A 26,603-nucleotide genomic window follows, 5' to 3' on the forward strand; every position below is an offset into this window, starting at 1 on the left:
AGAATGAAAGAGAGACAGAAGACAGTTGATTTGGGCTATCACTGTCGAGAACCATTAAAAGCAAATGTATTTCCTGTTTTGATCCCCACTGTAATCCCTACCTCAGATCCACAACACATTCACTGCCAATAAAGCTTATTGAATCATTGACTGTGTGCGGAAGTGGCGAGGAAAGAGGGAGAGACAGCAAATGGCAGGGTGGCTGAAAAGTGGAGCGAGGGAATGAAAAGCAGAGAAGAGGAAGTGAAACTGAAAAAACGTCAAGTAAAACACAGAGCGGGGTGAGGAGAAGGAGGAGTGAGGGAGCAAAGAGAAAAGGGAGAAAGTAACAGAGACAGAGCAAATTGCTCTCCCCCCCCTACTAGATGCACCAGCAGTGTTGCAGCCAGATGGGCTGTGTTGAATCTGAGTCAGCAAGACTTGAACTGGGGCCCTAGCCTATAGCCCCGGGGCCACTAGTAACACACACTCGCACAGACACAGTGTCAGACCTGTCGCTCTATTCTCCTCAGCCCTCCAGCTCCAGCCCTAACTATAGCTGTTCAGCCAACCCCTCTTAATTAGTAGCTGCTGCTGCCGCCTGCCCTGCCCCGGCGCCACTGTGGTAAAGCCCCAGCCCCATGTCTGTGTGTGTGATGGACTTCAGTTTGTGTTTATTCTGTGCATCAGCTGCAATTTTGCCTCTATGCCCTTTTTGCAGTGTGTATGCATGCGTTCTCTGTGATATTATGTACATTTGCAGGCATTACAGGTGAAACAGGAAAATCTAAAGTCAAGTCTACATATTGCTATGTTCGCTCAGCAGACGCTGTGGTTTTGTGCATCCTATTGTTGCACCACATGCTCTGTCTCTTAAGTCTCTTTTTAAACTCTCCATATTTCTCCTGTTGCTGCTTGAGAGCTGCCGCTTTTAAGCTGCCATCACAGAGGAAAACTAAAATGCTTTCTTAGTGCCACTTCTGGAAGATCACATTGAGTTAGTGCACGAGAGTAGACATGCTCTAAGAGGCCAAAGCGACTCAAAGACTGTCAAGGAAATGTATATTTCCCCTATTTCTGATGCTCTGGGAGCACTTTAGTAACAGACTGTTGACTTCACAGTTTCAGGGGATGGTTTCAGGATCCTGTTTCACTGTTGTTCTTGTTGAGGTTTATGCCTGTCAAGAGAGCCAAGTGTGTGTATGTTTGTGTGCACATTTGTATGTATTTACTGCTTAAATACTTGACCATACTTCAGCGACCACAGGAGACAAAGAAAGTATTGCACACAGTACTCCTTCTAGCTCCCTGTCCGTGTTCAAACTGCATACATCTTCCCACTCCCTGCTTCTCACCGCGTCCTGTCATGTTCTTAGTACGAGGCGGCAGTGAGGGTCTCATTGAAGCTGTGGATCAGGCTGACACATTTCTCCCAGAGGACCCCCTGTACAAACGCATAACTGGAATAACACTGCCAGCCAACTGCCACAGCCACTGGCCTGCTAATCAAGACCATATTACAATGAGAGAGAGAGAGAACTAGCTTAGGTCAGCACAGGAAACACACATAGCTGGAAAACAGACAGTGGATAAAGTTTAACTAGCCCCACATGCACGTTTTCCGTGCACACAAATTCATATTAGTTCCCAGAGGAACACAGGCCACGACCCAGCAACACAATGACCCAAATTAGCGGCACTGCGGCCCAGTTCACTCCAAGGCTGGATCTAGGCCACATGGGGGTCACGCTTGCTGTACAAAGCACCTCAAGCATCGCCCAACGGCATCCATTCACACACAACCACAGCAGTACATACATTGATGGATGACTCAGAAATCCGTTGTGAGGTGAGAGATTTGGTTGTGTGCTCAGCCGGGAGCTTGTAAAATAAATGTTCAGAGCACGGCGCTGCAGTTGAGGCTTTCCAGGATTTCTCTTATTTGACATGATAACAGCTTTAAGAGGTTTTTGGTGGTGGTCAAAGCGGTTGTGGTCACCCCACATAATCTGTCGATCTCTTTTACTCTGAGTTTCTTATTTTCATCCCTCCTCCTTCCCTTGTGAATCAGCTTACAGAGAAGCTTCATGTTCTAGTGTGCTTGTTAAGCCCCATATGTAGCTGCACAGTATCCCTTCTTTAGAGACAGACAGACCCGTGTGACTACCCAAAAATTAGATCAAAATAAAAACTGCCAAACTGTGCCTTAAATCCCCCCCATGAGAAACAGTAGTGCATAGAATGGATTCATATTATATTTATTATAAAAATAATAATTTACTTAATGTTACAGAGGTGGGTAGATTTCAAACAGCCCAATTGTTCTTTGTTTTGCTAGATAGAACTACAATATGTAGCTTCCGAGGACGTCTCTCTCTCTTTCTGTTCGGGCATTGTGGGTAGAGGTCACGAGCACAACTCTGGTGACAGGTTCTTGTCGTTGTGCGAGCCTTAACCTTATCCCCTTGTGAAATCACAAGTTTTAACAAGCCAGAACAGATCATACAAGCCATCCCTCAGCACACCAAGGGAAGGGTCAGCCGACCTGCAGAGGAAAGTGGATTGCAGTGCGGCGATGGAGACCGGCTTAATGTTGAATCCCATTATCAAACAGCGTTTGTCAAATAATAGGTCAAGGCCCACTTTTACCAAAGACATATTAGGTTGTGGTTTAATTCCAGAGCTTTGTGGAACTGATTTTGCTCTGTGCAAAGTCATTTGGTAGAGAACAAAAGATTGCTTGTATTAAGTCCATTCAGACACCGGACTGAGGGCAAAGCTTCATTTCACTTGCTGCGCTCAAGAGAATACATTGACAACAAGACTGGCAGTATCTAGAAGGCCTGCACAAATATTGCTTTTTCTTTGCTTTGGGACCACAGTTGCTATTATTGATATTGATTATTTTTCTGCACTTTTTGTAGTGACATTAACATGCTGATGGTTTGTTTTCAACCATGGCAGGCACTTAATAAAATCCAAAAACTTCAATAATGCTACCGTGCCTCGCCTTTTACGACTATAAATTGCAGAAACTAAAATCCCCCATGTCTGTACTCCATCCATTTTTGCACCTATACTTTCCAACATGGCATATATCCCAACATTTCTTGCATCATTACCGATGCCATCTACTTCACTCTGAAGCTGAGAGCCCTGCTTACATAAATACCCAAACAATGTACGATAATGGCTCTCAAATAACGCCTCAGCTGTATTTTCAATCTGCTTTGAAAGTGGCGGTGAGTGGCTGAAATAAGCGAGGGATTGGGGAGTTATGAGTGGCAGTAGGTCTCCGGGGGACCATGGAACATGGCAGGTCATTTGCCTGGCCAGTATTGGTGTGATATATTTGTACACTATGCCGAGGTGGCCGGCTAAGAATGCAGAGGAGGGGGTGGAGAGTTGGAGGGAGCGAGGCACTTATTCAACAGGCTGGAATGCAATAGAAATAGAGGGGAGACAAATAACATTTAAACACATTTAAATCCACAGGGAGCAGAATGTTTCTTATCTTGCAATGATTGCGTCCCCCTGTGAGGCTGTCTGTCATGCACAGCAATAGTCAGACTTGAGACTAAAATTACCAGTTTTATTCATCTCCTCTGTAGATTACACGCTGTGTGGGGCTTTGTAGAGAGAAGTTTGTCTTTCTGAAATCTCTTTTCAAAGTGTACAACGAGAAAGGCAAGTGTGCATCTTCAGGCCTGTGGCATCCAGTGCAGCGGTTGTCCTGTAAGCCATAGTTATGCCGAAGACTTTTCATATCCAGCTCAGTGTAATGTTCAACAAGACACTGATATATTTAGTCCCTCTTCTCTCCTGTCGTCTTTCCTCTCCTCCCCTCTTTGTCTCTGGCATTCCTCTCAGTCACCACTCTTCCTCTCATCTTCCCCCGCTCCCACCCGTCTCTCCTTATCTCTCTTCCTCTGTGCTCACATTTCTGTCTTTCCAACACATCTCCCTCTGTGTTTTTCTTTTTCTCCATGTCTGTTCTTATCCTCCCCCGTGCACTCCTCCTCCCCAAAGCTCTACCTCGTCCTGGGCTCTGTTGCTGTAACGACACTGACAAGCTCTTTGGACACAGTTTTGGCTTTGTCTCTCATCCGCCTATTTCTGCTTTTTTTTCATTCACAGTTCTTTCCCTCCCTCTGTCACTTGCTACATTTAGACACGGGAACGTCTAATGTAAACTTAGACGGACACAAAGACTATCGGACACCCACAGAATACACACACACCCTGTTTACACTAGCGCCAGCTTTATTAATTGTGCTGTCTGCCAAGTTGAAAGACAGTCTTGGTAATATGACCTAATGAATGTTTGCTTGAGGTTACTGTGTGTTTTGTCTTCTGGTGAATCTCGCTGCTCCCTCCCCTTGTCTGCCCTGTGACTGACTCACAATGGCTGCTGTTACTTGTTCTTCTGGACCGACCAGCAGGCCCAGCCCTTCCAAAAGGAAGGGCTGGGCCTGCTCCAAGAACAGCCAGGCGCCTCTCAAAAGGCTCTGATCACGAAATGGACGTGTTGGGCTGAACACGTCCCTTTTGGTAGAAAAGTTGGTTCATCATCAACTGTTGGAGACAAAAAAATCTGTTATAACTTCAGGAAAACCTTGTTTATGCGTCTTCCCACATTCTCATAACAAATGCTAGTTTGACACAATAGTGCATACAATGAATTCATATTATATTTTCTTATAAAAATAGTTTTACTTCATGCTAGAGAGGTGGGTAGATTACAAACAGCCCAATTGTTCTTTGTTTTGCTAGATAGAACTACAATATCTAGCTATAAATAAATAGTATTTTCTAAAAGTGCAGCTGTTGTATCACATTTCATACTGTTTTAAATTATGTCCATTTTTGGGATATATGTGTATTCTTTTTAAACCAAGACAATTTATTTTTTCATTAGATGTTAACTTGATTAGCATAAACAAAACAGCATAAAAAAAGGCTGTGGGAGTTGTGTGAAAATTCACACATAAGAATCACAGTTAAGGTTAAATGTTCACAATAACAAAACTTGTTTATTGAGGAGGTGCTGCTGTTTGAAAAAAAAAATTCTTAAGGGCTGCAGGCTGTGACGTTTGAAAAGGTATAGAGGAGTGAAGTCTCTGAAGCCTGACTGGGTGACCTGAATTTGTCTCTATAAGGAACTAATAATGAAATGGATGAATTCAAGGCAACTTAAAATCAGCTGAGTGACATTTTTATCCTGAGTATCAAACAGTTTCATCCATTATAAAATGATTCCTAGCTACATGCGATACATGCTCGACTATTGAAGCACTCAATTAAAGCTCTAAAAAATGTGGAATCCTTGTGGAAGTTGTAGTGCGGCACCATAAAGAGTATTGTTTTGAAGTACTTAGTCTAAGTTGAAGTGGTGTTGGGTGTAGTTATGTGACAGGCACTCAGTTGCCTACTAGCTGAGAAAAAAAGTTTCCCTTTTAGCTAAACATGCACAGACTGCTCTCCTCTTATCTCTCTCTATTCCCCCCTCGTTCCGCTTCACCGGCTATCTGAAAAGGTATCGTCAACTCCTCTCATCTCACCCCTCTATCTCTCCCTCTTTTCTCTCTATTTCCATCACCTCGCCTTTTCACCTGCACCATTTTCTCTCTCGTGTCTCCTCATCTCCCGCCTGATTATTACACTTTTCCTCACTCGATCTCCCTCTTCTCACAGTTATATTTTTTCATTCTCTTCTCCAGCTTACTATCTAATTCAGATTCTTTTTTCTCTTTACTGAGACAATTTTTGTCGTTACACATCGTTTAAATTTACATTTAGTCTCTTATGTAGTTAAAGAGAGGAGAAAGTGTAACCTCTGTCATTACTGTACCTTTAGTTACTACTAATCCAAATCAAATCAAGTTTATTGTCACATACACCATCATACACAGTACAATGCATAGTGAAATTCGCTCTCTGCATTTAACCCATCTTAAGTATTGCAGTGGGCAGCCACTGTGCTGTGCCCAGGGACCAACTCCAGTTCAAAGCTCAGGCCTTGGTCAAGGGTACTGACCAGGAGGATAATTAACCTAAAATACATGATATTTTTATTTATTTTTTTACTAACTGTTTGCGAATAAGGTTTTAGTCACACACACCGGCCTTAGTCTCTGTCTCTGTCGCCGCCTCTATAGTGAAGCAGTGATGCATGCAGAGCTGTGTGTTGCACTTTACCAGGAATACAGTATGTGCTGATGATCTGGGACAAGACAGGAAATCGTCTGAGCTCACAAGCCCTTGCATGGGTGTACACGCACATTCTCTCTCTCTCTCTCTCTCTCTCTCTCTCTCTCTCTCTCTCTCACACACACACACTCTGTCACACACACACTCTCTCACACACACACAGTCTGTGGCTTGAATATTCACTGGCTTAAAACTGGGCTCCTGCGCTAAAACAGTCAGGAGAGATGAGCTTCCTTTGTTTCCGCTCTACAACGGCACGACTGAAGATAATTGCCGTTGGCCTCACATGACTCAGATGTAACAGCCATTTAAACAAAATGAATGGTCCTGTCCCACGGAGTTCCTGGACATGGCAGTGTCTTTGTTTAGTGTGTATGCTGTTGCGGATCTTCCTGTATATCATGATGAGTTTGACCATGTGGGTCAGTGTGTCTTTGGGTAGCAGACTGGCTCATTAGTTGGCCAGTGTTTCTTGATCATTCAGAACAAAAGCTTATGATGCCTCTTTTCTTCGGATTGAAATATACAGTCAACTAGAAATCAGCGAGAACCCGCCCCCAAAATAACAAATAAACTATGACCTGTATTAAATGTCTATGTCCTTTTAGTATCCACAACATCTTACATGGATTATCACATCGTTTTTCAACAGTTTCACTGTTAAGGAGTTGAACCCACATTCCCCCAAGCAGAAACATCTGCATCAACGCTGATGTCTTGTGACCCATCTGGACATAAATAGGCTAAACACCATGTGACACAAGCCACACGCCTGTCTTAAAGTATTTAGAGCATAGGATAAAGCCATGCGGTCATAGCCAATGATATGGTTACTAATACTCCTCAACAGCACACATCCGGAAACAGTATAGGCCTTAATGGACAAAGATGGATAAGGATTCTTTCCGAGTCAATAGTGAACCAGCCCAGATACACTGTGTGTACTCGTTTTTGTGTGCGCTTGTGTGCTGTCATTACAGCAAAGCAGGATATTTATTTGTGTTAACTTGTACTGGATGACGTAATGATTCTTTTTTCAGGGAAAAAGGAGAGCAGATGGTCAGTTGGCGGTCTGTTTAAATAAACTTAATAAGTGTCAAGTCTTTGAAGTGCTCAGGTCAGATGTCGGGCTCTTTTGTGATGTAATCTCAATAGTGAAATCAAAAAGGATTCTGGTTTAGATTGTCTTTATCTAGAGATGCATATTTCCTCACATTCTTCCTTTCAACACAAAGACCAGCGATGCCACAGATATGACACGGCCAAGAGCAGACTGTACTTTGGACTTTCTTTTTGTTTTTCCATTTATTCTCAAGTTATCAACTCTGAGGCCTGAGATTAATGTCTATTTGGAGTTGATATCAGCAGTTTGAAATATTTTCTCATTAACTGCTTCTCTAACTGTTGGTTCCTAACAGGCATTGTGTTAAAATACTTTGAATCCCAAGGAAAGCTGACCGTTCATCTAGTACTGACAATGTTGGCGGTCCACATAAGCTTACTCTGGAAACATTAAGCCCAAGAAGGAGCGGCTCGCTTTATGGCGCCATTAAAACAAAAGGAGACAGTGATTCTTTTTAATACCTTTATCCTTGAAGTGTCTCCTCTTCCACCCACTACCGCCATCGACAGCACTGTCCTCAAATCCTTAGAGAGAGGATTCATAATGGCATGCCTGTTTTTACAACAATCAACACTCTCTGGCAAGTTTTTATGAAGCAGTGCAGCACCATCCCACTCCAGCACTCTGGGTGTCAAGGGTCGCTCAAGCTTATAAATGGAGATAGCAGAAGTAGGGAGTTGCAGTTGAGGACAGCAGTGTTTGGTAATAAGCTGTTTTGGGCAGAACAGGCTGCATTCCATTATAGTGAACTCAGCAGGGAGAGTATAAGCAGTGCTATGGAGGAATGCACTGGTTTTGTTGTAACAGAAAGAGCTTAGAGCAGTCTATTCATGGATGGATGTAGTAAATGAACACACCTTATACAGGCCATATTTTTCAGTTGGTCAGTCATAGACCACAATATGTTGTATATACTATATAAAGAAGACAATATGGTTTGGTCAGTTGATATTCTTTAATTATGTCCTCAATTTACCATTGTGGGTCCCACTTCACTCAGTCCATTGACTAATCCTGTCCTCACCTGTAGTTTCATGACATCAACACCTGTACAACCAGCTTGGAAAGCTCAAACCACAACCTGACTGGTGGTGTGAATGACTGTTGGAAAACCACAAGGTTGTTTGTGGTTCACCTTCATTGTGACTGGCATTGCTCAGTGTTGATTCAAGTCATGGGGTGGCATGTAGATGCATTCTGGCGTTGTGATTAGCAATAACAATGCCCGGCACTATTCACACTCCACAGGGTTGTTTCCTAAAATATCTATGCGGGTGCAATTTTGTATTTTTGTTGTTCAGTCTGCTCATACTGTGCCCACTGACCACCAGAATACTGACTCATTCCATTCTCATTCCATGGTAACGCAGTAGGTACATTCAGGTACTTGTGGAAAGCTTGGATGTCAGAACCAGCTTTGAGAGTTGGTTGCCAAATAGCAGTGCATTCTTGAGGTTTGTTGATATAAAACTGTTCGGCAGCTCACCTTTAAAGTGAGCCCAAGTAATTGGTGAAGTGTGGCTACTGTATCCACATGGTTTTTATAGGATAATGATCAATACTGAAATTAGAGAGCAAAAATCTAGGTGTAGTTCTTACATGTGCAAGATTTTAAATTAGTGTTTGTTAATTTCATTCTGAAACAAAAAATGTAATCCTGCCTAGCAAGACATAGGCTACCTCTGTATCGAAGATGAGTTTGAGTTAAATTAATAACATGCTGTTGCATGTCATCACTTCCTCTGATTGTTGAACCTTACTGTTGTTCCCTTAAAGCCATGTCAAACAGAAACAGCATTAGCTTTATGCTACAGACAATAGTACAGGCTCAGTGTGATTTTGCCTTGGTGAGCCAGTGGTGAAATATTGAACTAACCTCACGATTACTGCATTTGTGACTCATATCAGGCACATTTTGGCCTTGACCTACATATCGCCTAGCTCTCCCACCTTTCTCACACACACACGCACACACACACACACACACACACACACACAGACACAGGATTTGTCACGGAAAGAAAGACCCAGTCGCACAAACAGTCGAGAGATTAAGAGTAAACCACTAATCTGACTGTGCCTGCATCAGTGTGTTTGTGTGCCTGTGTGCTTCTTTATGTGGGCAGGTTTACTGCGATCGCTGGTTCAACCGTGTTTTGTTCTGTCTTAGCAGTTGGAATGAAGGCCTTTGTTTTTCCAGGAATTTCACCCCTGAGAGAAGAAACTGGGAGGAGAAAATATGTTCCTGTGCTCATGTTTAATTTGTCTGTTTGTCATAAATTTGATGTTTTAAATGTTTGTATTTTATTTAGGCTCCTGCACTGCTATGAGTCATAAAAGGTGGAGAACATAACAGAGGAGATACAGGGAGATGCGAGCTGTTCTGCAAAACTGAGAGAAAGAAATAGGCTGAGACGATTCGATGGAGAAGATTGGGGCAGATAGAAAGATGGAGACAAATACAGTCTGTCTGCTCTTCATGTGTTATTGTAGTGACAAGGGCTGCATGCCTGGGAGACACCCTGGGGCGCTCAACCCTGTGTTCACCAGCCAAATCAGACAGTGTTCATAAACTGTTCAGAGCTCTGAAATGGTGCTGTTCACTATCCAACCACCTCAAGCTGCTCAGAAAGTGTTCAAAACACAGTGGCTGTTTTACTTTTTGCTTGATACAGAATGCGAGCATACTGCTAGCTTTGTAGGAAGAGATGAGATTTGAAGGATAAGGTAGGGCACACACTGTCACACCTGTCACATATATTACCTTACATACACAAATATACATGGTATGTGTTTATTTGATGAGGTGATGAATTCCACATTGAGTTTCATGTTCTTGTGGCCTCATCTTAAACACACACAGTAGCTGACGATCCCCTTCTCCCTCTGTCTCATATTCAAATGCAGGAAGAGCAGGGACAACTGTACACTGTAGCCTCAGAGCACAGGTGCATATGCACACATTTGTGACCGGCCAACACACACTTACACACACATACACACATCATCACATACTTGTATACTACAGTGTGTCTGAAGTAACGTCTGTTGGCATATAATCCCATTTACCTCTGAAAACACAAGAATATGTGTGTGTTAATTTGAGGAGAGGGAATGAGGAGAGGGAGAATTTGTGTGATGTCGTGCCCACAGTCTGCCTACTGTCTCGGAGTGGCAGCTGTCATACACACACACACACACACATTTATGTTATCCACACGGCACATTGGGTGTCAGAGAAGCAGTTGTCCTTGCACTTATTGCCTCTCCAGACCTTGAATGTGTGAGTAGATTGTCTGGCAGTTTCTACCCTCGTCCTTGTGCAGGCTACTGATTCAAGCCTGGGAAACAAATAGAGGACAGTGGAAATAAGTGACATCAATCAGATTATTACAGATGAACAGACTAACAAAAAGACCGTAGTGTAAAGTCTTTAAATCTGCTTTTCATGTTTTAATGATTGTTTATTATTATGTTTTATGACCCTGTGGCTCATGATACTTTCTCAAAAAACATTTTACAATCTTCAGATTCCATTATTCCATGGAGCAGAGCTGAGCAGCTTGTAAAGTGACTGCTGTAAAGAATTTATTCTTGGCTAACGTACTTAAGCAAAACTAATGTAGAACGAACCGAGGACGATGTTTGAGGCCAGTGTTTCTTCTCTAGTATTTTCTCAGCTCCTTCACCTCAAGGGTAGCCGCTAGACAGGTCTAGATCAGGTTTTATCACTCCAGCCGGGTCTGATGACTTGAAAGTCAGCCCAGCAAGGTGCTTTAAAGATGGGGGGCTCAATTTGTTCTAGTGCCTGACTTCCTAACACACACACACACACACACACACACACACTACTTTTGTACTTTGGAACAAGGCATTTGTTTTGGCGGGCCACCTGCCACAGAGAGAGAGAGAGAGAAAGGGCACGGGCGCTTGTCCTCCACTAAAATGATTTACGTTGGCACTAAAACAGAACTCGTAAGGGCTTTTTATACGCCTTAAGACTCGCCAGTCAGCTTGTTCTCCCAGCCAAGGCAGGAAGGAAATGATACAAGATACCACAATATACAATACTGCTTTGTTGTCCGACCTCTTGAAAATTGGTCTTCCCTCCTCTGAAATTTGTCTTAGCTCGGTGGACAACTTGAATATGATATATGGACAGTTGTTTTTGGCACTTTAGAAGTGCTAGCTCATATTCTGGATATTCTTTCCTCATCACTAAATGCCTTTTTGTCACTTTTTCTTGCTAATAAAGTAATGATATGAAGTAATGGCACAAAAATTAATATCAGATCTTAGGTTGACTGTTGTCTAGTTATATTGCCCCCAAGGGCACTCTAGAAATACTATCCATATTCAGTTATTAACACATATTCTGCTGTCTTTCAGCTGTTATTGAAAAAGGAGGACCTTTTTATGAACAAATTTCCATGGTGACAGATGGGTGGAGATATTTTTTGATTATATTCCAGTGAGTTATTGCAATAATGTTGACATTCTCTGATAATCCTCAGCAGAAAGAGTGATTGCTTTGTTGCAGTGTTGAGATTCGAGTTTTTGGTGTGTTTTTAAGAGGACTGTTTCAGCTTTAGTGTGGGTTAGAATGGTGGTCTGACCCCCCTCCTAGCCCTCTTAGCCCCTGAGACAACCTCTGATTGGGACATATGTCAGACTGGTGGACTAACCAGGCTGTTAATGACTAGCCTGCACCATGCCTACGTGAGTGTGAGAGTGAGAGAGAGAGAGAGAGAGAGAGAGAGAGAGAGAGAGAGAGAGAGAGAGAGAGAGAGAGAGAGAGAGAGAGAGAGAGAGAGAGAGAGAGAGAGAGAGAGAGAGAGAGAGAGAGAGAGAGAGAGAGAGAGAGAGAGAGAGAGAGAGAGAGAGAGAGAGAGAGAGAAGGCCGGAATGTGTTTTTGTAGTTTTCATAGCAACCCACATCCAGTACGCTGTAATAACTTCAGTCAGACTTTTGCTGTGTTTGTGTTTGCCTGTGAGTGTGTTGTCTGTTCAGGGATTGCCACCCATCCCTCTGTCAATCCATCCATCCGTCAGTGTGTCGGTGGATGGTAATCCATTCTTTCCATATGCAGATAGTGGCGATGAGATTAGGCAGACCCTGGGAGAGGATTAAGGCTTCAGGGCTTGGCTCCCCTTCTTCTTACCTCCTCTCTAACCATCCTACCCCCTCTACCACCACCCGCTTCCTGACGCCTCCTCGTGCTGTTTAATCCTTTATCCACCCCTCACCCATCTCTTTTTCCTCCCCTGGGCAAATCGCCAATCTCTGGAGTGTGTTGGCTGCTGAGTGAAGAGGTGGAGGGCAGATTAACATAGAGACCCATTAGGTTTTTGTACATATGTGTTTTGATTTGCATGTGCATAACGTATTATTCCTTGTGGGGGGGGGGGGGTTTATGCATTTGTGTGCGTATATAGGTACCATTTGTGCACTGAGGGGAGGATATAGAGTTGGTGTGTGTGTGTGTGGGTTGAAATGTACCCAGTGTGTGTCTTTTAAACCATATTGCTTTCAGTCACCTCCTCGATTATGCTGTGGTTAGGGTTACAATAATTGACTTTGTGCATATGTAATAGTGTGAGTGTCTTGAGAATTTGCATTCATTTTCAGAGCCTTTCCCTCTTTCTCACACACATCCATCTCCTTTACCATCTTTTCTTCCTTTCTTAAACCCTCAATTCCACCCTTTCACCTCTTCCTCTGATTCCAGATGTGACCCACATGTTGTGATGCAGTGCAGAGGGTTAGAGAATTTGTCTGAGTGCTGCTCTTCTTCTTTCCTCACCATCATCCCTCGCTCGCCGCATTCTCCTCCTCTTTCTCCCCTCCAGTGGCGAGTGCTGTAATCGATATGCCACCAGCAATAAATCAGCACAGCTCTAGGGCTGAGCAGTGACCATTACCTAAACGGACAGGTTTAGCTGCTTTGGAGAAGAGCGTGATCCAGCTCAGCTCACAAGAGTTACCATGAACTCACCACTTCACCAGCCTCTGGAATTTCCTCACAACGTAAATGAGAACACCACCACCCCCATCTCTTCTCAGGATTCCTGCCACAGTTAAACCAAATAAACAAAACGAAGTAAAGCTGTGGAAAGACCACTTCTTTCTAAGCTTTTTCCTCTCTGTTATGTCTTCTACCTCCCTCTCAATCCCTCATTCGAATTCCCAATGCCCATAGGGATGCAGTACAGTGCTGTCAATTGATAGGGCATCCCGATATCAAATCCAATCAACTTGGCTCCTTACAGCCCGTCCTCTCTAATGCTTTCCCTGATGTGATAACAGCCTCGGCTCCCCTGATATGGTGGCTGCCCATTCCCAAAGCCACAGACACGTTCCAGCCCAAAATGATTGACATGTTTTTCCTTGATGGTGCCAGATATGGCTCGCAACCTTGTTCCAGCACTCTTCCCACCATTTCACTCTCTGGAGGAAATTGAAATTGAAGAGGGTTTTGGGGGATAAGGAGGGACAGAGAAAATGGAGAAATTTGAGAAAAAAGAGAAATGTGTGTAAGAAACTGAGTGATTGACTATAGCCTCAACATTTGGGCATGTCTGCCATGACGGGGTGGAAGTGGAGGGATTGAAAAAGAGGAAGTTGGGGCCCCATTTGTGAAGACATTATTAGCGTGATTCTTTTATCCATCCTGTTTCATCTCCTGCTAATTTTGAAGTTTATGTTATGGAGTTGGATAACTCCATGTTGTCTTTTCACAAATGTGCTTGTTATAGTGTGTGTCGTGATGTCATCGTCTTATTACCTGGACAGATAATAAGCAGCTGGAGACACCAGATGCAATTTGTTGTGCGATTCACACTCTTACATCAATCCCTGGCTGGCCTAAATGAAGAGGAATTACTGTAGGGACGTTTTTTTTCACCTTCTCTCTCGTTCTTTATCAGGCTCTTTCATTTGCTCGCTCACTCACTCTGCCTCATTATATCTTTCCCTCACGTGGAAATGATAAAGGAAAATGAGTCAGATGGCCTCCCTACTTTCCACCACGCTTTAAATTGACATATGTTCTCGTACCGTTGAGCAGAAATGAGTTTTTTTTATAGGCTGGCTCATCACTTTATTGTGGTTGCTTATGTTGAAGAGGCCGCGATCTGTGTCAAGTCGTTTTAATCTCAGAGTGGTATATCTGATAAGTGCAGCTCAGGCCCTTCTGTCTGCAGTTACCGTGCTGAGGTGCCTCAATCCACGGGGCTCCCCTGGTGTTTGAGTCAAGCGCAGGTAGAGCTCTGATTAAAATGCGGCAGAAGTGCTGCCTTTTGTTTGGCTCCCGCTGCTCCTCACTCACCCCTCTGCTCTTCTCTCTTTCTGTCTTTCTGTCTGTGCAGTTTCTCCCCCTCTCTATCTCCTACTTTCCCTTTCTTTTTTCTTGCTCAGCTCCTCTTTCTCACCGTGTTTTTTCTTCTCTCCTATACATTTGTCTTCCCCTGGCCTTTCATTTGTGGAAATTGGATGACACCACCTCTCCCTGAACCTGGCTAGCTTTGTCTCAGCTGAGCTATGGTTTGCTATTCCACGAACATTGCCACTGCTATTTCTCTTCTCTCCTGCTCACTCTCTCTTTTTTTCTCTCTCACACACTGCAGCAAGAGTGACTAAAATTGATGTGCAATTCAATGACTCCTCTTACTGAGGTGTTTAATTCTTTCAATACTTGCAAAAGTGCACCCCAGTGTTTATTCCCATCCTCTCTCACACATACCTGCCTTTCTCAAGGATAGCTGTGTAAAACAAAAAAGAGAGGTTTTGAAACACTCATATTCATCCCTCTGAGCTTGGTAAATTGACCACACTCCCTGTCCTGTATGCTTGGTGACTGATAGGCAGATAACCCACATTACTCTTTGCCTCTCCTCTCTCTGTCCTTTTGATTTTCCTCTTCTTTCCATGTTTTTTCCTCCCTCATCTCCCTTCCCCCTCTTCCTACTCTCATCTCTCTGTAGTGTCTCTCATCTTTTCTGATTCGGTGTGGTCATAAAACACCCTTCGCGCAGACACTTTGATAGTCAAGGTGAAATTGAAGCGTGGGGTCCCTGGGAGAGTTGCGTCCTGTTTTGCATAATCAGCATTTACAGTAGAACTAATGTCCTGGTATTGCAGGAACATGATTGGCCTGTCAAGTAGCAGCATGCGCCCCGCAAACCCCGCTCCTCATCATTGCATTCTCGTTGGAGGACGCCCAAAGGAGCAAATACTCTCCCCTTTGACTCCTCCTCTTCTCCTCCTCCCTGTCCTTTACCTCTAAAACCTCCATCCTATAAATTATCTCACTCCTGCCCTTTAATATGCCGCCTCTGTTGTCTGCATCCCTGGTTGTCTAGGGATACCAGCTGTGGGGTATAGTGTGTTCTGTGTGAAATATATTTGTGGGCAGTGTTGTGCTACGTTCACACTGAACTGTTTATAATACTATAAGGAAGCATTTAATAGCTACTTAAAGTTATCTCTGCAACAATCATTTTATCACTCGTCTCGGCAATTTCAGGGTAAACAGTAGACTTGAGCCATCCATGTTACAAGGTATTTTATCTGGTATGTGTGCTTTAATGGATTTGACTTGCTAATGCAATATATTGCCGGATGATGTTGCATTGTGTTGCAGCAGAAGTAGAGCCAGGTTAAACTTTTTTGCCGACGCATACACCAGGACGCTTACTGTGCCAAGGCAGTGGTCTATTTCCGAGGAACGATTAGGCCGCCTTTTTTGATGCAGTGCAATTGTCTGTCTGAACATGGCTTTAATCACATAGGTAACTGAATAGCGAGACTAACTGAATAGAGACAGGCAGGTTGTGTTTCTGTGTGTCTGTGATTGCTGTCTTAAGGTAGGGGGCAGGATTAGCTGTGGAAGAGTGTTGTGTAAAAAAGGGACCCTTCAAAAATAATCACCGAATGGTTGTCAAGAGTTCTGCTATATGCAGCATACATCTCAGTCAAGGGTTATTATATTTCTCTCTGCTGAAGTTATATTTATCCTGATATATACAGTATAAATTGTAATCATAGCTCCCTGAGGGAAGGCAGTATATGTTGGGCAACCTGCTGTGCTGCCACGAGATGAGAGCCTGATGCCTGGATACAATTGGCAGAACTGCAGGCATAATTACTATAACAGGTTATTGGATAGTGTGTTGATACTGTTGACATGACAACCATGACATGAAAGCCTTCAAGCATATCTGGCTATAAATTGCTTGCTGTCAATGTAAAGGTGCACACTGGCACTTTTTCAAACGTACGCCTCCTCCAAAGCCACCATGGTAAAGTTGAAAGTTATGAAATATTAAAGAGTTCAATCAATGTTGTTAGTCTATAAGCCATTCCAGCAACACTTGCATTATGAGTACAGAGCCTTTAATAATCAGCTCATGCCTCCCCTGCTGTCTTCACTCATAATTAAGTGCCGAACACACATTTGCCTTCCAGGCTTGATTTGATATCATTTATTTATCACTGGAGCAAATGTCAGCTGGAATTTTTTCTAATTTTGGCTTTTCAATATGTGAGCCTTTTAGGCCTCTGCCAGCTTGATGCATAATCAATAGGAAATGTTTCTTGGACACTCACCTTGTTTTTTCTTTCTGCCTTCCAGGGCTCCCACCTCGTGCCTCTGTGGATGATGTTCCTGATGACGGCTTGCAACGCTGAAAACAGGACAGCGGATCAATAGGAGTTTTGTTTCCCTTCCCTTTTGTCCTTCTCTCTCTCTCTCTCCCTCAAACTGTCCTCCGTCATTCCTTGACAGAAGAGCAGAAACGAAAAAAAATCCTGACTTGGTACCAGAGCTTGTACTTCTCGTCCTTCTCCTCCTCTCTTTCTCCTTCCCCATCCCCCTAAGTCTTGCCTCTAGACAGCCTAGACATGTGTCCCCTAGCTCGGTCAGCGGCTTCCCCTGGCCAGGGGAACTTTTTTCTCCTCTTGGGGATTTTGCTCATCATGAGTGCATCCTTCTCTGGAGGCCAACCCCCACCCTTCAAACGATTTGCCCCACATGTGTGGGGGCTTACACATCTGGCCATTCACAACAAAACTGGAGAAGTCTATGTGGGAGCTGTCAACTGGATTTTCAAGCTATCTAGCAACCTGACCAAACTGCGCAGCCACATGACTGGCCCAGTGGTGGACAATGAGAAGTGCTACCCTCCGCCAAGTGTCCAGTCCTGCCCTCATGACCTGGCCCAGACCCCCAATGTGAACAAGCTTCTTCTCATAGACTATGCACAGAACCGCCTCATTGCCTGTGGCAGCACTTCGCAGGGGATCTGCCAGTTCCTACGTCTGGATGACCTTTTTAAGCTTGGTGAGCCCCACCACCGCAAGGAGCACTACCTCTCCAGTGTGGCAGAGTCGGGTACCATGTCCGGGGTCATCATAAGCTCCCCCCACAGTCCGACCAGTAAGCTATTCATTGGAACCCCTATTGATGGCAAGTCTGAGTACTTCCCTACCTTGTCCAGCCGCAAGCTAATGGAAAATGAAGAAAATGCAGACATGTTCAGCTTTGTCTATCAGGATGAGTTTGTCTCCTCTCAGCTGAAGATCCCCTCGGACACTTTGTCCAAGTTCCCTGCTTTCGACATCTATTATGTTTACAGCTTCAGCAGTGAGCAGTTTGTCTATTATCTAACAATGCAGCTGGATACCCAATTGACGTCACCTGATGCCAGTGGAGAGCAATTCTTCACCTCCAAAATTGTCCGACTCTGCGTGGACGACCCCAAGTTTTACTCCTACGTCGAGTTCCCCATTGGCTGCACTAAAGATGGGGTAGAGTACCGCCTGGTGCAGGATGCCTTCTTGGCTCGGCCAGGCCGGCAGCTGGCCAACTCTCTGGGGATCTCTGAGAATGAAGACATCCTCTTCACAGTCTTCTCTCAGGGTCAGAAGAATCGGGCCAAACCACCCAAAGAGTCAGCATTGTGCCTGTTCACCTTGAGGAGGATAAAGGAGAAGATCAAAGAAAGAATTCAGTCCTGCTACAAGGGAGATGGGAAACTCTCCTTACCCTGGCTGCTCAACAAGGAGCTCGCCTGTATCAACTCGGTAAGCTCAAACCTGTTCTTTGTGCTTTTTGAGTTCTGTTGAGTACATACTTTCTTTAAAGCCTTTTCCCCTTAAATTAATCAGTTAATGGGAAAATATGACACCATTGCTTTTAGTAAACGTGCCCTGCGCTCTTGGATATGGTCTTTTCTCAAGAACGTTACTGAAAATAATCTTGCTAGCACACATGAGTATGCACACATACAGCAGTTATTAAAATATTAAAGACAAGTCTAGATGTTGATGAGTTTGTGTCCCTGTAACTGTCTACTACTACTAACCTATTTCTCCACTCCACCTTTTTTTGTGTGTCTGCTAATTGAATAATGGCCTACCCATGTTAGATTCATTCATAAGGATCACTGCTACAGGCCTGCAGTGATTAAAATATAAAGTATGAAAAGGTCTTATTTCTTTCTCCTGCTGTCTTCTATTTCACTTTTTTCCTGCCCATTTTCCCTCTCCCCACAACCTCTTGGTGCTTTGATTTAGTCAGACAGGGGACATCATTAGCCCAGTCCCCTGGATTTGTGAAATGTCACTCAGGAGTAGCACTAGCACACACACAGTATGGTTTGGTGCACTGCAGTGTGAGATCCTGGGGGATAGCATGAGCTAGACTTGGTTTTTACTAACTGATCCACCGTGCATGGCCCTGCATGCATTACAGAGGACATCGCTCACACAGACGCATATACATGCTCTCACACTGGAGACTTAGGGCACTACAAAACAGCACAAAGTCTAGTTTTCTTTATAGAACATACATACCTGCCCACATCCTTTATTTATACAGGAACTTTCATTCCTCATTCTCTTGTGTTCCCCCTTGCTTACCCACTCTCTTCAGGCTGCATCTGTCTGAATCCTTTTATATCTATCTACATACATCTATTAGTGTTTAGTGTTCCTCACTCTTAGTTGACCACCTGTCTCAACAACCTCACTTTCCATTCTGTGTGCTCTTTAAATTCACTCATCCATCCCCTCCATCTTGCTCTCTTAAGATAGCTTAATTAAAAGACCTGCTTTAAAGCGTTTTCTTTAAATGTCAGTGCACACCATTTTTACCAGCAGGTGTCTTCGTTACATGCGCACACACATGCACACGCACACACACGCGCACGCACACACACACAGACAGACACACACAAACAAACCATTCACCCCATGCTGCATCTAATGGTGTGGGATACTTGGTAAAAACAGCACTCTTTCTCTGTGTAGGTCTTCATTAGCTTGAATGCACAGGTGTGTTTTGTGTGGTAGTGTAAGTGATGTGAATGACCCAGCCAAGCCCTCTTTCACCTCCCTTTCTTCCTCGCTTTTGCCACCTTCTGTAGATATAGTCTCTTTCCTGTTCAGTGGTTGTCTTCATTCTTTTTTGCGCTTTTCTTTCTTAGGCCCCATCACACTGACAATAGCTCTGAGGCAAAAAAGCAGGCTATCTCATTTATTTCAATTAGACCTTTGCACTGGTGCAGCAGGAGCTCTTGGTGCAGAAAGAGCTCTTGGTGTAGAAGGAGCTCTTGGTGCAGAGTGCTGTGGTACAAAATCGCAGGTTAGCACAGCAAAGAATTTGACTCAACCTTTTTATGTGGTGTAGTGCAATATTATCTGGTAACTCACTGTGCTGGCCAGTCAAATATTGTGTGTGCAAATATACATGTCAGGTAGATAACTGCATTGTGCTGATATGCTGCTTACCTCATCAGCATTTAGCTAGAGAAGAAAATTATTTCTGTCATGACAACTCACAATAGATGGACTATACAACCTCAAAGGACTATAAACCGCAGTGCAGTGTGCTTTTGATAAGACTCCAGACTAGACGTACTGGTTTGCATTTCACCTAAAACGGCCTTAGCAATACAATACAGCCTGTAGACCTTTTTTACATGTTGTAGCAGGAATAGCACAAGTGTAACCAATAACATTAATGATGGCTTTAAGTCATACTAGTGAGCCAGCATGCACAATATCATGATGGCACAGCAGCCCCCGTCCCATTCTGCCAGTCAGTCCGGTTACTGGAGTTTTGATGAGGATTGCATCCACTCATAATTTATCACCATTTAAAGATCAATGATGATGTAATAGTCTCAGAGATAAGTTGATTGACTGACCCCATGACAGCAGCAAGGCTGGAGAGGTCAGCCTCAGGTTAATGACGTCTGCCACGTTGCCCCTAAGCAGTGACTCAATGTCAGCTCCCCACCACTGACCTTAACCTCAGTCAGTGATCCGAAGGACCTCAAATCTGACCTCACATGAGTTCCTGCTATCATTTTTCAGTGTGGGAGTGGGTGCTGTGCAACATAACTAAACTTAACAAGCGCAGAGTTTGTGTGTGTTTCTGATATATCACAGCATTTAAAGAGGTGTACTCCAGTTAGAGAAAGTAAGGGAATCTCTTTGCTCAGGGGTCACTTTGCAAAATATATGTTTTCTTACTGCCTAAATCATCACATTAACTTAAACTCCACTATGTGTCCTTGGCCGACATTACAGTCTTTCAGAGGCTGTAGCAGGCTCAGTTTTAAAGCTAAGGGTGAATATACTGGTATCATATAAAACTAGATAACCTAAGGCATTCATTGGTGTCAACCACGTCATGCTAGCTTGGCTAAATAACACTACAAAGTTAGCCAAATTTGCATGGCCGTTTTCAAAGGGGTCCCTTGACCTCTCACCTCAAGATATCTAAATGAAAATGGGTTCTATGGGTACCCACGAGCCCCCCCCCCCTTACAGACAAACCCACTTTATGCTAATCCCATGCAGTTCTGGGCATAAACCATGCATTTTTTTGCATGCAGTATAAATGTTATGTTGTATAAATGTTATTTTCGCATATTCTAAAAATGGTGCATTTCAATATTTCTGCATACGGGGGTCCCTAAACAGTATTGGAATTGCATAATTTGGGCATGACTGGAAAGCTGAGACTCTTGTGGACGCACCATATTTTTTCCCTCATAATACTAAAGTACACTGTGAACAACAAGTCCGTGTTGAAACCATAGAAATAAACCAAATAAACCTCACTGTCAAAAGTACCGTCTGCGCACATACTGTATCTCTCCAGCACCAAACGGAAAACAGCAACCGGGCAGTTACTTTGGTAAATCTCAAATACCGTCTCCCACACACACACGATAGACGGTGAATTAACAGCGTTAGAGTCGATGTTTATTTCGGCATGTATCTGATCCACCAGCCAGCACCTATTTTAGTGAGAAATCTTCATTTTTGAAACGTTTGCCTCTCATTCCCATGGTCTTCTCCCACTAAAATAGTGCAGCTAAACAACGGAGGCTGGTAGCGAGTTGAGTCAACAACATCCAAAATGTACGGAAAGTATATAAGTACGGAAATAAAGTTTGTCTTTATGGATTATACTGATGCCAAATTGACAAGAAGACTGTCGACATATGACGCTTTATATCTTGTGTTTCTAGAGTTATGTGTTTTTGCAGACACGTAAGGAATTGTTAATATGTCATATTTGTTATAGGGAGTTTGGCGAAATATTTTCACAGGGAGCTTCAGTTTAATTCAAACTGCTAATACTGTATGTAGCCTTTTTTTTACGTTTCGTCACCACTTCAGAAACACTAGGTAACTGCTAAAGTATGATAAGGGTGTCTGATGTTGACTGCGGTTAGTTATTGGTTTTATAAATGGTTTACAGTGTCATTCTAATAATGTGAGTTTGTATTGATTGCTGACAGTGGCTGATCAGGCTCATTATCAGCTAATTGTACTCAGTTTCTAACGGCACTATGCAGTAAATGGTTGCCCTTTGTGTGCGTGTTTTTAAACTACTTTACTTATTAAACATGATGTGCTTGATGGTGTTATGACTCCTGATGAAACTTGAAAGCTCAGCATTCTTGTTGCCCTTTAGCTTCCCTTTTTAACATTTATTTACCCAGAAAAAGCTAACATTTCTCTGTATAATATGACCACCTCTTTCTGTCAGCTATTGTGTGTCTGCAGTGTATTTACAGATTTGGGATTTTATTAGTTTGACAGATACATATTCAGCATACCTGAATAAACATAATTATACCCATATAACATCAAACACTACAATTTGTCAAAAATCACACATTTTATTGGGAACCCACTCAATTTCCCTGGGACCCACTCAAATGACCACCTTTCACTACGTTGAAAACCTATCAACATCACTGAACCTCATTATATAAAATGACCTATTGTGACCTCTAGGATAATCACAGTCTCATGAAACTTTACATCCACAAACTAGAGAGCTAGGGCATTCAGAGGATGTATGCAATTCTTAACAGACATCTCCATCTTTTTGATACCAAATCACAGCATGAATTTTTCTTAAGCTGTTCCTCAAGGTCTTGGTGTCTTAATGAGGTATTTTGGAGGGATTTTTGACCATTTTTATACATTTCAAGAAGTCAAAAATGGTTACATTTTGCACCAAATCTGTGTAGCTAATGGTATCAACCATAATGTTCTAAGCCCTTATACACTCTGAATAGGCACTTAACCAAAACAATGTTTATTACAGATTTATGACTATAAAAACTTGACACATTGCTGAGCTGCATCTCAAATTAATCTTCCGGTTCCCAGCTTTTAGATGATGTATACCACTTCTAAGTGGCATATACTGTTGACCTGCTATCTCCCCCCAAAGATCCCTGTCCCCCCCTAAAAAGACAAAAAAGGGTCTATGGTAGGGAGGGGTGGAGCGGAAGAGGTTAAATGGTGATTTCCAGCTGTTTTTCTCCACAGCAAGCAAAACATTAAACTAGCCAGTAGTAACCTTTTAGGTTATTAACTAAACATAACAAGCACAGAGAAATGCATATCCATCATTCTCGGGTTGTACTAGCCAGACAGTCTTCCACTGTCAGCTACTATTGGCAGCAGTTGAACTGTAAGTAAAGGACAAACTTACAAATCTAAGTGGGAGTCATTTCCCCATCCCCATATCTCCAGCTTATCCAGGTATATAAACTGGCAATCTCCTTTTCCACAGCTCTCTATCATTTAAGCTACTGGTGTTTGGTGCTGAACACCACCCAGCCACTCTAGCCTACCTCAAATGCATGTGACTGAGCAGTGTGGGAAAGGCTGTGTGATGTGGGGGTGGAGGGTGAATACGTTTAAGTTGACCCTGCCCTGGAGAGGGCAAGGCTGGGGGGCTGGACAGCTGTTAGCCACACAGCCATGATGGATGGCCAGGCGCTCTGTCAGCTCCCTGTGTGGAGTTCATATTAGTGCTGGATCATAATTTCTCACCTCTGGCCATCATTAGGGTGATGTGTTTATGGGCACAGTGAGATGGTGGCTGTAAACACAAATGTTTGGGCATACCAGAAGCAGCTCTGTTATAAAATGATGTGTGTGTTGGACAAAGCTGACACACATACACACACATACCATTCATCACCTTAGCCCAGTTACCTGGCTATATTTGTCTGCTGTGTGTGTGTATGCCCATGTGCTTGTTTGTGTGTCTCTGTTTTGTCCCTGAGCTTTATTAGTGAACCCCTGACCTTCTCCCGGTTTGAGAGTGGATCAATAAGAGAGAGCGAGACAGAGAGAGATATTCAAAAAACAGGTGCGATAAAGAGAGTGTAGTGAGAAAGGGGGAAAACAAGAGAGAGGTACAGAGGTGAGCGTAAGAAGGGATGAAGGAGTTTCAGTAAGTAAACGAGAGACGGGAACCAGAGATGAGAAAGAAAGGGACCAGAGAGAAAGAACGAGGTGCAGGACGTGGGCGTGCGGGCGTAAAAATGAGAGAACATGAGGGAGAGAGAGAGAGAGTTATGATGCCAAAGCAACGTACAGGAGAGAGTAAGGGAATTTGAAGGATGGTGTTGAGGAGATGAGTGAGACAGAGTGTGTATGAAAATAGCGAGCCAACAAAGAGGCTGAAAGGACAAGGAAGGGATTGAGAAAGAGAGCACAAAAAGGAGGAAAAAGCAGTAGTGTTGTTGAGTTTGTCCAGAAATTTTTAACCTGTCTGCACTGGTTGCTGTGGAAAGTATTGTACTGTAGACATGCATAGGTACGCTAACTGATTGTGCATTCTTAAAAACAGCAAACAACCAAAACCGCAACACGCAGGCTAGATGAAGAATGGAGATGTGTTCTTTTACTGTTAGCGCCATGAAAATGTCAAGAGGAGTTTGATGTGGAGCTATGTTTTGTGCTGCAGTCATGGCTGGCTAACTGTGTTTTGGAAGTGACGTCAATGTTATGTTGTATTTTGAGTGATGACAGTTCAAATCTTGATTTAACTGAAACGACTGATTTGAATCAAATGTCAATTTATGATTTCCTTTTTGAGACTTGCCTAAAGCAGCCCAATTCCAGTCTGCTTAGAAAAAAAACGTGATTTGCCACCCTACACATAACCCTAGCAAGCAAGACAGAGGTGTAAGTGAGAATGACATGAGTGTGGTGATTTTAATGAGAGAGGAATAAACAGAGTTAGAGAAAACTGCATGTAGGGAGAGGCAGAGAGAACGAAAAACAGCCAAGGAGAGAGCAGCAAGCCTTTTACAGCCAGGGTGTGCTCGAAGGAGAGGCAGTGATTCACTGACAGAGAGAAGAGGAGGGTGAGAGGAAGAGTGATAGCCCCAGAAATCTTTTCGCCGCCACTGCCAAGAACAGCGGGAGAAAAGGGCGAATGACAGAAAGAGGGGAGAGAGATAGAGGGAGGAGAGGAGAGGGTGATTGAACGCTGGCTGCTGCACAAATAATATCGTGTCCGTCACCTGGCCACCACACTGTCCTCTTCAGCAGCTCGCCTCTCTGTCATGTCAACTCTTTGTGTGTGTGTGTGTGTGTGTGTGTCTGTGTGGTGTGGCTCATCTGACAGGGGGTGTATGTCCAGGAGTAGGTGCTATAATAACTCAGGAACACTCCTTTTTTGGTGTGTGTGTTTCTGAAATATCACAGAATTTAAAGAGGTGTACTCCAGTTAGAGAAAGTCAGGGAATCTCTTTGCTCAGGGGTCACTTTGCAGAACATATGTTTTCTTACTCACTAAATCATCACATTAAATGGTGATTTCCAGCAGCTTTTCTCCACAGCAAGCGAAACATTAAACTAGCCAGCAGTAACCTTTTAGGTTATTAGAATGCACTTATTTAGTTATAGAAAGTCATGGAAAAGTCACGGTATTTAACACCAGGGCAGCGAAGGGAACCGTGGTCGTATTAGCTTATGAAAGCTTTCCTTCAATCTCTACACAGCAGTCCTTGATGCTTTGTGACAATGTTGGTTATGAGGCTGATCAAGGCACTTTGTTATCTGCATCACCTGTATGTGGAGCCTGATCCATTTCCAATTTGAACCATTTTGCTCTTTGCACACCAGCTGTCCAAGCAACCCTTTGTGCTCCTCTGTTAACATACTTTAAGTGAATCACAGAGCAAAATAAATGAATATTAGCTAGAAGATGATTTTATTTTGGTATGCCTTTTATGTTCTACTGTTGGTCAAAACTGCATTTGAAATTGCATATTTATTCATACAGTTCATGCTGAGTATGAAGACACGGTGTCCAAATCCTGCCCAAGCCTTCAGTTTCAATGACATGACCTTTTTACATGGAAATGATACAAAACACCATTGGAATCCATTGAAGCAACCTCTCATGCAGGCTATATTTTCTTAATACAGGGCTATGACGATGTTAAACATACTAATTATGGCCTTACTAATTATAAGCTTACTTTAACTAATCATCTAGAAAAATAGAAATATTGGTTTAGGACCTAAAATCATCACATACTTAGTATTAAATGACTTAAATTGGGACTTTAGGGGGAAAAAAGAAAAAGCAACTTGTTTTAGACATTCCTTTGCCTCATTGGGAGCGCCATTGGTACTTGTCTCTACATCAGGCTCATATTTGACCCAAAGACTATTCAAAATGTCATGCTGCTTTCTCGATCACCAGATGGATGGTGAGGTTTTGAACTTTGTCACAAGCCAATTCATCAGTTGGACAATCAGTCATAGCAAAAAAAAAAAAAAAGTCAATCTCAAGTATTCATTTTTTGATGCTGCATAGGCCAGCTGTCGCATGACATGTCAGTGTCAAAGGTGAGATTTGATGCTAAAACTGAAATCGATATTGAAGTGATCACTTGTGCGTCATAGTTATTTAGATTTTTGATAGCTTATTAGTGACAGTGCTCATTT

General features: G+C 43.1%; 1 protein-coding gene across 5 annotated transcripts in view; it reads left to right on the top strand.

Annotated features, from left to right (window-relative positions):
- The window catches only part of LOC122868706 (plexin-A1-like), a 192,745-nt gene that overhangs the window by 18,488 nt on the left and 147,654 nt on the right, over positions 1-26,603 (top strand). For all 5 annotated transcript variants that reach the window (XM_044180937.1, XM_044180965.1, XM_044180956.1 and 2 more), the window contains exon 2: positions 16,945-18,395. In XM_044180937.1, coding sequence (XP_044036872.1) covers positions 17,214-18,395 — 1,182 coding nt within the window. In that variant the 5' untranslated portion in view covers positions 16,945-17,213. The remainder of the gene's footprint in view (positions 1-16,944; positions 18,396-26,603) is intronic.

The sequence above is a fragment of the Siniperca chuatsi genome, linkage group LG2 (genome assembly GCF_020085105.1).
Source record: "Siniperca chuatsi isolate FFG_IHB_CAS linkage group LG2, ASM2008510v1, whole genome shotgun sequence".
NCBI classification, from domain to species: domain Eukaryota; kingdom Metazoa; phylum Chordata; class Actinopteri; order Centrarchiformes; family Sinipercidae; genus Siniperca; species Siniperca chuatsi.